Source organism: Acanthopagrus latus, chromosome 23 (assembly GCF_904848185.1).
Source record: "Acanthopagrus latus isolate v.2019 chromosome 23, fAcaLat1.1, whole genome shotgun sequence".
NCBI classification, from domain to species: Eukaryota; Metazoa; Chordata; class Actinopteri; order Spariformes; family Sparidae; genus Acanthopagrus; species Acanthopagrus latus.
The window spans coordinates 13174907-13188719 of NC_051061.1; the positions used below are offsets into that span (position 1 = coordinate 13174907).

Here is a 13813-nt window from a genome sequence, read left to right on the forward strand (position 1 = left end):
ATTATAAATAAAGGAATTCTAGGAGAAGAAATATCATGTTGAACTTGGTGTTTTGACCAACTCTCATCTACACTAGACAAGAAACTGATACTCAGTTGCCACGACAGGGCATACAAGCTGAGACACTTATAACACAACATCACTTGTGAATCCCTAATAGTGACGGATTGTCTGAAAGCTTACTATTTTTTCGCTCGTGACCTGCATACACTGAAAACAGACAAATCCATGCACAAGGAAGCAAACTATTTATCCTGAAGAGGAATTAACCTTAAAGAATACCAGATTCACTGCCAGTGTTTTACTATAAGAGTGGTTGCCTGATATCATGTCACTGATATTATTCTTCCTCGCAGCAATCACACATTTCTTTATCTCTGCTTTGGTAAAGAGTAAATGGACTTGCATTCATACACTGGTGGCAGAGGCTGCCATGTAAGGTGCCAGCTGCACATCAAGAGCAATTCTGGGTTTAGTATCTTGCTCAAGGACACTTCGACATGCCACTCAGTTCAGCCTGGGGGAGCTGCTCTGCCCCCTGACCTACAGCTGCCCTGTATAAAGGAACTAGGCAGAAAAAGCAGAATTTAAAAAAGTCCTCTTGTCCTTGTTTATCAGCCATATATGAGTTAGCATGTTCCATTTTCTTGCCTCAGCAGGCAGCTAGTGGCAGTTTGCTAACATGAACAAACATGAACAAATACCTGCGGTTACCATTATTCCAAAATGAATAACAACATGCCTCAACTAAACCTGTTCCGATGTGCAGATTAATATTCATCTGAAAAACAGCTTAACATTGTTGCCCTGTATGAAAGAAGTTTTGAAGATGAACAGCTTCAAGACTGTGACACTTTATTTCTCTTCATTTAGAAAATGAGGACCAAAAACAATCAAAACAAATGTCAGGGAGAACCTTGAGCAGCTTTTGGGGGCTTTAATGGCAACATTAACAATAAATAACACAACCAATCAGTGGCATTTTTACTCAGAAGAAAACTTTATTGAACAGCATACAAAATCTAAAAAAGATTGGTGACACTTTAAAGGATGTCTGGAACTGTCTCCTACAGGTGTTCAATTGATTCACATCATTTCCATTCTCATAAAAACAATCAATGACCCCTCGAGTCCTGACAGAAAGATTCTGCATTTGTCATGTATCTCCATGCATTCATTGTGGTTTTCATTTGTCACCTGTCTGTCCATCTATGCCTTTCAAAATCAGTGTAGATTAAAACAAAACAATCACTATCATCTAATTCTCTCTATTTCTCATATATGAACACACAGAAACAATTATTTAGCATTAAGACAAAAGAGTCATTCATGATCATTTGTTTTAAAAGCCTGATGTTCATGTCATATCCAACCTATAGCTTGTAACCAAGGTTCAAGGGTTTAATGACACCCATGAATTAAAAAAATCATTTAAATTGCAGTGCATTGATCCCAATCAACCATTAAACTCAACAAAAAGTTAACTACTGAACTCAAAATAAGAACATGAATGAATAACATACAAAATAGACTCAAGAACAAGAAAAAATGAAAAACAAAATGTCTCTCTATCATAATGGTGTGGTGGTTAGGACCAGTACAATGAAACCACAACGTCCCTGGTTTAAATCTGACGGGTGAACTTTGCTGCGACACACACACACACACACACATTTTCTGTCTGCCTCTGATTCAGTCAATTAAAAAGCGACAATGTCCTTTTCAGGAAAAAATAAATAAAAAAATCCGAAATGAAATTCATAACAAGCAAACTTAACATACAACCCTCAAAGGGAACAGGGATAACAACTTGACATAAATGGTTGAGGCCAAATCTCAGAGGCCTCCTGTCTCTATGCAGCAGGTCTGCAGGGACCTTTAGTTGGTACTCAGGCATCTGCCGCTTCTCCCCACTGAGCAAAACTGAAACATCCACCAGAAAGACAAAATGAGACATTGAACAGCTATCAGCTGCTACTGTAAGTAAACACGTTGGTAGCATTATTTAAAACAGGTTAGAATCAGCGCATCATATGAGCAGTTCAACAAGAAGTTTTACCAAATCTTTGGTGTTTTTTCTTATTGGCTTTTCTTCAAGTCGTTGTAGTATTTTTCCACTTCTGCAAGTTCCTCGTCAAAATCTAAAAACAAGCAAAATAAAAAAAAAACAGTCTTCAACAAATCCACCATCAATAACACTGGGAATTTCTTGACATTAATTTCAATAAACATATATACTATTGTACTGACTGTCCTTTACCTGGCAGTGGGTAATCATCTGTCTCGAGTGACAGCTCAATTGATTTCTGCATTGCTTCCCTCAGTATCTTCAGGATTTCATCCTAATTCAGCATCAGAAACTTCATTAATTATCACTCATATGACAAAGAAAACATCAATGATAAACTTAATCCTATGTGAATTTATTGTTTACATGTGTGTTCACAGGGCTGCTGAAATTGGGCAAAACAGTTTAATGGATAATCTTTTCTGATAATGAATGACAATAATTCCACTTGAATATGAAAAAAAATAATGATGACCTAGACGTGTGAATAAAGATTAAGATTTGCAGCACAACATGTACAACTATCATCATCATCATCATCATCATCATCATCATTGTACGAAATTACATAGAATGTGACAAACCATCAAGTCTCTCAGGCGGCTCAAAAATTCCTCCTTAGCCTGCTCAAACATGCTGTGCTTTGAAGAAAGCACATGCTTCATAATAGTCTCCCTCATGTTTTTCAGTGTGTCCTCTCCTTCGGAGCCAGCTGCTACTACAATAATACAGAAAATCACTGTCATGATGGTGTAAATGTGTATTTTAATATCATCAGGATGTATGCATCGTGATCTTCTGTCTTACTTTTATAGCATTCTCTCATGCTTTTCTCAATTTCCTCTGTCAGACTGTTGTAGATCTTTTTCTTACGATCACGGATTTCTTTGTTGAGTTTTGTTTTCATTTTCATTTCCTAAGAGAGGGAAAAACAAATGTAGATCAAATATAAAAATAAAATAATATAAGAAGACACTAATTAAGAACATAAAAAGGGGCATTTTATAAAAAAGTACTATACTAATTGGATTCTTTGAGTATACTGTACTGTATATAGATACAGTATGTTCATCTCATTTTTTTGTTTTGTTTTAAATTCTTCAATGTTTAATCTTCAGTCACAAATTTGATCAAGTTGGGTTGATTTAGCCCAGTGAGGAAATGTGACTGTGATATTGGACTTTATCAATAAAATTGATTGATTGCCCACTTTTCTCCTGATGTATCCCCAACATGGAAAAACATCTTGACACCAGAATAACAGATAGGATAGTGTTTTCATATTTTACCTCTGTCTTGAGAAATATCAGTTGGAGTTTGACATCAGTGAACCTCTCAATCAGGCTGTTTGTGTCCAGTGAAAACGCATTGATGACCCCGTTGAATGGCTCGCAATTTCTTTCATTTCTGAAACATGAAAGTTGAGATGTTTCCAGGAGCACTGACAAGTTTTGTTTTTTTCTTTTTTAAACCATGTAATTTGTATGTATGTATCATATCATTTGTATAAATGCATAATGTAGAGTTATTTAAACATTATCCATGTATTGTAAATGGTGCTGATAAATGGCTTTATGTCCTTAATTTATTTCTTACGGGAAGGTCTTCCTGAATTCCTCATCAATGCTGTCAGTCAGGCATGAAGCCAATGTCTCATTGAGGTTGATTTGTTTCCATTTTTTTGGTTTGTAGGTGCCATGATTCCTAACCACACACTTTAAGATCTTGTGAAAACCTTGATCTGATACTCCTTTCTGAAATAAAACAAAAAATAGCATTAAGAGTTAGACTTATTTATATCAAGACTAAAATCTGTAATGTACTTATAATTAAATTACATACAGGGTTTAATTTGAACGTCAACTTTTCTTGACATCTTTTCTTTGAGTCTTCAACTCCCTTGCTAAGGCATTTTCTGAAAGCACTGTAAGTGTCATCCATGGATTTTTGGACTTTATGGAGTTCACGCCTCATATTTTCATTGAGTTCTGAGCACACTTTGGTTTTTTTGCCAGCCTGAAATTACAAAAACACATTCAGTATTTAATATCATTAAACAACAGTGCCTATATTTACTGTTTATTTATTCATGAAATTCTGTTGCTGGTGAATATGATCATCTTATAATAACTGTGGTTATACAATGTAACAGAAATTCCAGACATCAGAAACCTTAATGGCTTAAATGCCCATATATGTTGATTTGATAAGTCACAGCATACTTTAGCCTGCTTATTTGCTATAGATTATATTTTCTGTCAATATCAATGACAATTGAGATTACTAAGGCAATGAATAAAAATAGGTTATCTTACCACTTCTCTACTTCTGGCCCCTTTAATCAGAGAGAGAATCTCATAAGCTCCAGAAACATAGTTAAATGTTTCTGAGTGACAGTCACTGAGATTTTGCAGAAATTCCTGAAGTTCGGGTATTTCTGTAAAAAGAATTGCAGTTTTTGTCTTACATATTTATATTACATACTTAAATTTCAATGGAAAAATTAAGTTATTCTTGCTTCAGTTAAAGAGGTTAAAGTAAACTAAAACAAAATATTGTATTTGAACTATAGATTTTCTGTGATCCACAAAGTGCTAAGGAAAATGACTTTGCCTACCAGTTTCATCTGGTTGTAGTTGTTTTTTCTCCAGGAACTCTTCAGAGCTCACTGTGAACACTTTGAAACAGCCATCGCTGAAATGTTTCTGAAAAGAAAATGGTTTACATTTTAAGACAGGCTTGCAAGTGTAGACAAAATTTGTGCCAGATTTTCTGTCAGTCTATAAAATTCACCTTAACTTTGGGTAGTTTGCTGAACGCTTGGATCACTTTTTCCTTGACACGAGCACAAACATCAGCTGCTGACCTATTAGAAAATATAAATATCAAGAGACAATTTATACAGGATTTGGAAACAGTAACTAAAAATTACAGCATGTTTTGCATTGAAATTGAAAATAGGGAATTAAAAAAAAAAAACAGGCTACTGGCTGAATTTCCAAAAGACTTTTTAAATCAATTTTTTTCCAATTAGTCTGAACCGGATGTTAATCATTAAGGCTTTATTTCTTCACACCGTAAGTCTGTCTCATAAATGGCTTTGTTTACAGCAGTTTATGAGCTCTAACTTTGCAAGTAAACACACTGATATCTGAGGACCTTACCCTGGTCTTCTGCTGCCTCTCCTCAGCATCACTCATCCTCTGGAGCTGCTTTTCACACTAACTGTGCTTTGAGGCAACAGTGATAATCACTGGACTGCTAATAAATTAATCCAAAAATAACTGTGTGGTTGACATATAGGTGACACCCCAGGGCTGAACCCACCTTAACCCTTACTGACCCTAGCAGTGAAAAATTAAATCATCTATCTTTGTTAAATACACCTTCACCTTTTTTACCCTTAGGCGTAGATAAACTACAGGTTAATCACTTTTTTTTTTAAATAACAAAAATGTGAAAATACAGGTTATTCGTATTGGCTGACACAAAGTAAGCAGTATTTAATACCATGGAGTTTTTATTGTGCCATCAACCCTCACTTGTACATCTTAATTACACTATCATACCTGTGCTGATAACCCAAAACAAGAAGCAAGATTTATCAACAGTCTCTGAAGTAGTGCCATACTGATATTTAAGTTATTTTGTCTAATTTTGTTTTCATTTTCTCAATTTGCATTTTCTCAATTATTCTTTTTGCTTTGTTTTCCCTGTTGGACCAAAAACGCACCAAACTGTGATCCAAAAACAGAGATACATACCAAACCATCTAATGTTACAAACCTACTATTACATGTATGTTTGCTTGTGTTTACTCAAGTTGAACTCTTTGCCGCCAAAGTAGTCATAAGTAGTGTTTACTTTTGAAATTCTAATTAATTTTCTACTTATGGCATCTTAAACCACCCACTCATTACTGGAATCCGTAATAAGATCCGACTTGGTGCAGATGAAGTGAATCTGCTGACACTCGCCACCATTTCCCATGAGGCTGCTGGCACTTTCTAAGATCTCCCAGGCATCTCTGTCTGCTGCTGCTCGAATACTTTCAGTCACAATCCACACAGTAGAACAACTTCCAACAACCTGAAGGAGCATTAGAGCAAGGTTACGATAAATATGTAATTATCAGTACTATGCACACACAGTAAACAGCAGTGCATGCAAATAAATTACCTCTTTCCACATTTTATCTCTACTCGCGTTACGGTCCCCAGTTCCAGGAAGATCCACAAGTGTGACATGCTGGAAAGCATAATTCGGCACTCTGACAGTCACACACTTTACTAGCGGCCAATACCATCTCTTTCTGCCTTTTTCTCTGACTGTTGAGTCAGTTCTTGTGTATCTGGCACATTTTTCAGACAGCTCTTCAGCCTGCAATAAATAGGAAAAATAAAATAAAAGCAACACAAGGCAAGTCACATTTCAGTTTTCATGTGAATGCCATTTAGGACCTTAAGACATGTTTGTGATGGTTTAAGAATTTTAAATTTGACATTGTTTTGAGCACAAATGAATCAATACCACTTCATTTTATGTACTAAATTTACTACTTTTAAAATGTACATTTTAACTTTAAATCTAGATTGCTTGGCAATGTGTACGTTACATAAATCTGAACGACTAAAGGATCCCAGCATTTCAGGCAAGAGTGCTTTCTGTAAACGTAGAAAAATATTTCATTTCTTACATACCGATCCACATGTCAAATTCTTCGTCTTGGATTGGAGAAATTCTGGAATTTCTTTGAAATTCTTGTCATCCATAAAGCTTTCGTCAGACATGTTTCTCCATTCTTTCCCATACACTGCTGACATCTTTTCATCAATGTCTTCATCCACATCATCCCAAGGCCTGGGCGGCAACTCATATTGCCACTCCTGACAAAAAACAAAACAAAACATTTTACTTCAGTTGGTGGTGACATATCCAGCAACTGTATTTGTGCGGCTACATCATAACTTTTCAAATAGCTTATAGTTAAACATTAACATATTCAGCTCATTTTACCGCTTTTGTGATGAACTCAATGTCCGCCTCATACTTTTTGTTCTTCGTGTTGGCCTCCACTTTAATCATGACTGAGGTACATGCACTGATGATTCCAGAATGCAGAATTTTCTTTTCAATGACAGCATTTATCAAAGTGCTCTTTCCGGCTCCAGTTTTACCAAAGACGCCAACCTGCTCTTTCTTGTCTTCCTCCAATTTACTGATTTCAGTCCTGTTGGATAAGAGTTTAAATATGGCTTGTTTGATCAATTGGCAAAACATACAATGCATGTTTCAAAATCTGGAACACATTACTCTATGAACAAACCTACAGTTTGATCAGAATTGCTGTGGATGCACACTTAGAAAATATGGAACCACCAATTTTGCACTCTTTCGTGGATTTAGTGGCTGACAGCTTAACGGGAAGACAATTACTTACTTTTTAGACTAATAAATGTGGCCTCTAAACACCTTTGTTTTTTGTGTATTGAGAGCTTTCTGGCATTTGAACAAGCAATATAGCCAATGTGATAGCTAGCTATGTAGGATTTTCCAATTTTTGTAACAACAAAGAAACATGCTACTTTCAAAATCTCAATGCAGTTCAGACATATTGTGAGCTAAGATGCTGTGGTTTCTTAATGCGGCAGACCTGAGTACATCTGTTTACTTGTGGGACAGGCTTATTAATATACTTTTAAAATCAAAATGTCCTCAGTGACATACATTTCAAACAGTTTAGTACAGTATCTAACTCTTTCTGCTAGCCCCACAATGTTTTGTTAACATTGTTAACAAACCAACAAATGACTGTTTTGTGTTATTATTTATGACTGTTGGAAACATAGCTCTAAATTCTGACTTGGCATGGGGGTAATTGGGGGAACTCCTTAAAATAAGTCAGCATGTATTTTTTACAACCTGCATTGGACTAATATAGAGACTGGCTCAACTCTACAACCAGTTTAAAACATGTCATAAAAGCTTAAAAGTAGAGCATGGTTCATACAGCAAGGAATGTTCAATATCGAAAACTTAATAATGTAGTACTTACGACAGGAACTCAATGAGCTTGTTGTTGTCTTGATTAGGTAGACTCTGTTTGACATCGTTCATGATATTTTTCACATTAGACAGTATTTTTTCTGACAAAATATAAAGTTAAGAACTATTGAGTAGAAACCATGAATCAGAGTATCCAGTAAACAGAAATGAACAATGACGCGTGAAGTAAAAAATTATATAACACAACAGGTTATCACCACATAGCATGTTTTAATTGTTAACTGATTTAAATACCTGTATGTGATCCTCCTCCACTGTCACGTTTGCGTTTACTAGGTGTTGAAAGCAATTTGCTGGACTCGCCCTGAAGATCCAGCTTCCTCTTTCCTTTTTGTTTTTTTAACATACAAAATTAAATGTTTGTTAAATGTTCTTCTTACAATACTAAAACCTGGTTTACTCAAAGCTAAAAGATATCTACCTTTAAAATATCAGCATGAATTCTATATGTAATCCATTAGATAATGTGTATCTCACCTTTACCCTTTGTGGCACTGGTGGGCAGAAAAACCTGAGAATGGATAAGAATGTTGACTTTTAAAATAATTTGATCAAGAAATGATATTCACACAGGCCTTTTCCCTTCTAACAGGGGTCTTCAGGCTGGAACAAAAATCTTTACAATTCACACAACAATATCTGTATTTGTGTTCTCAGTCAATCTGGGATAAGCCTGATAAAATCCTTGGAAGCAGAGACCAGGAAGGGAATAACAAGTGATTTGATGCTTGAAATGACTTTGCTTCAGGACAAATCAATAATTTAGTTACATGAGCATGAGGAGGAGAATCACATTCACTGATGAAATGCCTGTGTGATCTTTACCTGATCTGATTCAGCCACTTCTTCACGCTCCTGTTGCAGCTGTAATTAAAAATAAAAACACCATAAGATGATGGCCATGTAACATTTTGACCATGCATTGAAACAACCTGTGTGAATGTGATAAATAAGAAGATACAAAATTGCTTCAAACAATAGTTGCAGTAAGTTACCTGAGCAGGAGATTCAATTATGTCCTGGTTTGTTGTGTTTTCTTCTCCCTAGCGGCAAAACAAAATAGTTGCAAATCCAAAATGTTATACAGTAACTTGTTGTTACTCCTGTCAGTGATAAAAAAACATATATCTTTATAAGGAATACAATGAGACCACACACAGTATAATGTATTTGTGCAGAACATTACCTTCAACAACTTGAAACTCTCCCTGAACACTGCCCTTGGTCCCACTCTTGGTATCAAGTTAGCAAAGTCTTGTTCGTTGAGGCAGTTAAAACTTTTCTTATCAACGCCTTCATCTGTAATCAAAAATAGTCACATGAATCATAGTCAAGCATCATCTCTCTCTAAAAGCAAGGAATCTGTGTGTGTGTGTGTGTGTGTGTGTGTGTGTATCTGTTCCTCAAATATCTCTGCAGATCAGGATCAGACTGACCTGAGAGTTTCAACATGGCTGCTGCTTTGTTCAAGGGTGTGCGACGTCGAATTTGTTTGGACTACAATGATACCGTTAATAAATTATTTCATAAATGCTTTACAAATTCTGCAGCATTATCCACCGGAGCCACCACAGTCACCTGCGCACCAGAGCCAATCACTGCAGAGCTCAAACCCACGACAACAAGCAGATTTAGACCTCCAGCTGCGCAAGCTGGACTGGGATTTTGCCCGTTCTGTTCATCTAAAATGACGATTGTGGATTAATGAGACTAAACGAGTCCGGACCGAGTCTGTTCGGTTCTGAGGAGATCCGGATACACGAGGACAACAAAGTGGAATCGGAATCTGTGGATGTTCGTGTGTAGCTAGCTGCTAGCTGCTAGCCCATGGCCCACCTCCCCAGTCGACGGACGCACCGGCAGGTCCTAAACCGGACTTAGGGTAAATAATGTCCGTCACGCGTGTATAGTTAATGTGTTATGTAGTGTGTTTAGTGTGTAGTGGAGTCAGTTTTTTGTTTAATGAGTCAAAACAATGAGGAGACTGCTGAATGTGGAGCAGGCAGTGCAGCTCTTCAGTCAGCTGGAAGGGGCTCAAGCAGACCTGAGCATTGCCTGCATTTAAATGTAAATAGTTAATTGTAACGTTGTAATTTTTTAAAAATGTATGCCCATATTTAACAAACAACAATTTATATTTGCATTACAAGTAATAAAAAATGGTTTGTTAAACATTTCTGGTTTTCACAGTAAAAAAATAACATTACAGTCACATGTGAGGTTGTGCTGAAAATAGTAAAACACCAAGTTAATAGTTTTTAAGGTGAAATATAATGGCAAGATCAAAAATAGTCAAAAACGGTCAATTATACCCTGGAATATCAGATTTCACAACAAACCTAAATATCCCTGATGTCCCACCTTCAAACACAGCCTGATTTGGCCATCCATGAAAAAGCTACTTAACCTCCCACTTTTCTATAGGAATACATATTTCCTACGGGCACTTCACTAGTATGTTTAAAAGAAGGTGAAACAGTCATGGAAACATTATTAATTCAATATTTTTCTAAAAGTGCTCAAGCCTCACTGAACAAACATTTTGACCTGATTGTTTATTTATTTGATTGTATTTTAGCTATTTGCCACTTTTCAGTCTTAATTTCAGTGCTGCTCTCAAGTTTATTAAGTCCTCCTCTTCAAGGTTTTTACTGTGAGTGGGTCTGTAGTCTGAACAGACAAGAATTGCCAGAATTTTCTCACACTGATCTCTCCTATTTGCTTAAAATGTCAAAACTGCAAAAACATTATGCCTGTAGTTGATGTCTCAGAGTTGGTTGGTCAAATCAATCATGTATAATTTTTACAACTGTTAAATATTCTGCCCGTTATTTTCACCTCACCACCAGCCACACCCTCCTCCTCCTTCCCTCTTTTAATCCTGCTTCTGCCAGTTTCATCACATCATCTGCTCCACCCACTGACTACTCATTCCTCCTGATTACCTCAGTGCAAAGTATGAGCCTCATTTATTTACATTTATATAACACAGGGTTGTGAAACAAGAATGCAAGTTGTAATCCATAGATACCACTCACAAAACAAAAAAATATAAATGGATGAACCCTCCCTGATTCTGGGACTTTTTCCATTGTCTAGTACTTGGGTAATGTTGCCTTGCCTAACTGGTTTCAACCTCTGTTAGTTTTGAATTAAGGATTTTGAACTTTGCTGCTCTGTGTGATACTTACCATGTCATGCCAATACTGAGCCAGCACCAATACAATAAACAAATAACCACTGAAATACTTTACCTTCAAATTTTTGGATATATTCACTGAGGCCCCACTCAGTTAATTTGCTACGGACATAATCATCCATGATCAACAGCAACTAGGAAGTAAACAATCATAACACAAGCAATCATCAGTGTTTGATATTTGGAGCAAAAAAGACAAGTCTAACCAAAGGACAATTTCTTATTTAATTTTACTGTAATAATTTGAACTTGTGGTTCACATGTAAAGACATCAAAAAGTCAATTTTGTAAAAATGCTGTTTTTCCATTTCCATATTGAATAAAAAGAAAATTTTATGGACGTTTAATGATGTAATTCTATCCATTGAAAACACCTGCTGAGCTAAAAGCATTTTAAAATATCTGTGTGTTACTCTCCACCACCTCCTACCACTGTAAAAGCTTTGCATAAAGGGGCTGAACTTTACAGAGTGCAGATTTAAACTGCATAAATCACTTTGTTATTACTACAAAATAATGACAGAAAGAAACACACAGTAAGTTTCCGACACATTATCCTAATGTTTAATTTTAGTTTATCTCTCAGTTTTGAATGTGATGCATGTGATGATATCAGTGTACTTACATTTAGTCTGTTCCTCTTTCATGCATGGACATGACTCCTCCTGTGCTTGATGAACTCTGAGCTCTTCCTTTTATATTGTCTCCACCCATCGACAATATTCTGTCCTCTCTACCCATGAAGCAGGTTCAGCACGATCACTTCAAATGTGTTACTACAGATGTGTTTATGGAGTGGGGTTGAAGTAAAAAGTAACATAAAAAGGAAATCGTAATATAAAAGTTCCTCCAAACTGCACTGAGGTACTGTGCCAGTGTACTTAGTTACTTTTCCACCTCTGTTAAAAGGATGGAACGGCAGGACAGGGTTGTCTAATTATTGGTGCACTGGGGACTCCTGCTGGTTGTTTGGGGTGATGTTGAATCAAAGTGTGTTTTTCTATCTTTGAAACTATTTTATGTCCTAGATGAATTTGTTTTATTCAAAGCAGCTTTATGATTTGCATAAACAAGACTGGTTCATCTGATTCTAACAGAAGTCAAGGTTAAAACTGAGTTGTGAAACTGAACTGTGCCTGATTTACATCAGATAGACTTTCATCAGCAGTGGCGGTTGTTAAATGGTGATTACATCAACAAAGAAGCCAGTCTGTCATTTATATACAGGACTACACTTTTTTGTGTGGGTGTTGCAATTATATTTTTACTCCTAATATACTGTATATATGGAAGTTTTAGTTGTGTTGCACCTTAGTTTATAGTAAAGCCATCTGTGTTAAAAAAGAGAAATACTGAAGGCACTGTTCTGGCTCAAAGGTTAATGACCTTTATTGTGATGACTATTTCATAGTTCTTTATTCGCCATCTCAATAAAGACTTTTTAACCTTTGTACCAGAGGAGTATCTTGGTTATTTTTTTCTCTTTTTGAACTTCAGTACTCTCTACCAAAGAGCACCCTCATCACATTTTGTTTGAAATTCTTGAGCACTCTAGACCTTTTCTTTTGTGTTTACATAATGTGTACTCATAGTTTGTAACATGCCGGTGCATTGTATATACAGCAGTGTTGGCACTGTTGCACACACACAAAACTCACTAAAATAGGATGCAAAACATTTCTCCTGAAGAGGAATTAACCCATATGGCATACGAGGTGAGTCACTTTTAAACACAGAGTCTGTGATAACATCATTTGTGGCCTGAACTCATGTCACTGGTATTACTCTTGTTTCACTTTGTGATCTGATTGTTTGTCCTGAGGATGATCTAAAATGAAGACATACCCAGTCAGCCAGAGTTATCACACAGGAACTGATCAGAGTAGTTACAAACCTCAGCATGGAAAAATAGTCTTTAAACACTTAAACACTAATGATTCTCGACCCTGTTCATGGCTACATGTTCCATGTTCTCGCTTCAGCCAGTGATGCTTTGTTAACTTGAATACCTGTAAAATATTTTTGCACTACACTTAGGATGATTTCCTCACTCATTTCTTTCTTTACTTCATCTCACTGTGAAACTAATAAACTTAATGTGAGAAGTATTTTGTTTGAGCTCCATACAATGAACAGGTTAGATATGGTTTTTATACGGCCAGAGATGATGGAGTTTACAAACATTTTTCCGAGTTTTGTTCATTTGACCACTTTCATATGGAATTATTGTGTTACTGTGTTGTATTGTGTTTTTATTGTTTTGCAAATAACACTTCCAGAACATATCAGGCTTCATTTTTTTCAGTAATTTCTTTATGAAAATTGTTCAAACCACAACTTACATACACTGAAAACAGACAAGCCGTGCAAAAGGATGCAAACTACTCATCCTGACGAGAAATTAACCCTTAAAGAATACCAGATCCATCACCTGTTAAACGGAGTGTTTTACTGTTAAAGTGGTCGCCTGATATTGTGTC

General features: G+C 36.1%; 1 protein-coding gene across 2 annotated transcripts; it reads right to left on the minus strand.

The window, feature by feature from the left end:
* Positions 1–976: 976 nt before the first annotated feature.
* On the minus strand, positions 977–12025 carry LOC119013644 (nuclear GTPase SLIP-GC-like). Of its 2 annotated transcripts, XM_037088352.1 has the most exons (23): positions 11959–12025; positions 11389–11467; positions 9321–9433; positions 9130–9177; positions 8960–8998; positions 8612–8645; positions 8369–8461; positions 8124–8214; positions 7085–7298; positions 6769–6954; positions 6248–6448; positions 5982–6157; positions 4862–4934; positions 4686–4773; positions 4384–4505; positions 3911–4084; positions 3665–3822; positions 3358–3475; positions 2876–2984; positions 2653–2786; positions 2261–2342; positions 2060–2141; positions 977–1923 (listed from the first exon to the last, which is right to left on the minus strand). In XM_037088352.1, exons 2-22 carry the CDS (start codon positions 11453–11455, stop codon positions 2080–2082), a joined length of 2382 nt encoding a protein of 793 aa, XP_036944247.1. In that variant the 5' UTR covers positions 11456–11467; positions 11959–12025; the 3' UTR covers positions 977–1923; positions 2060–2079. The 2 variants fall into 2 exon arrangements, with proteins under 2 accessions (XP_036944247.1, XP_036944248.1); XM_037088353.1 differs by lacking the exon at positions 2261–2342.
* Positions 12026–13813: the final 1788 nt, after the last annotated feature.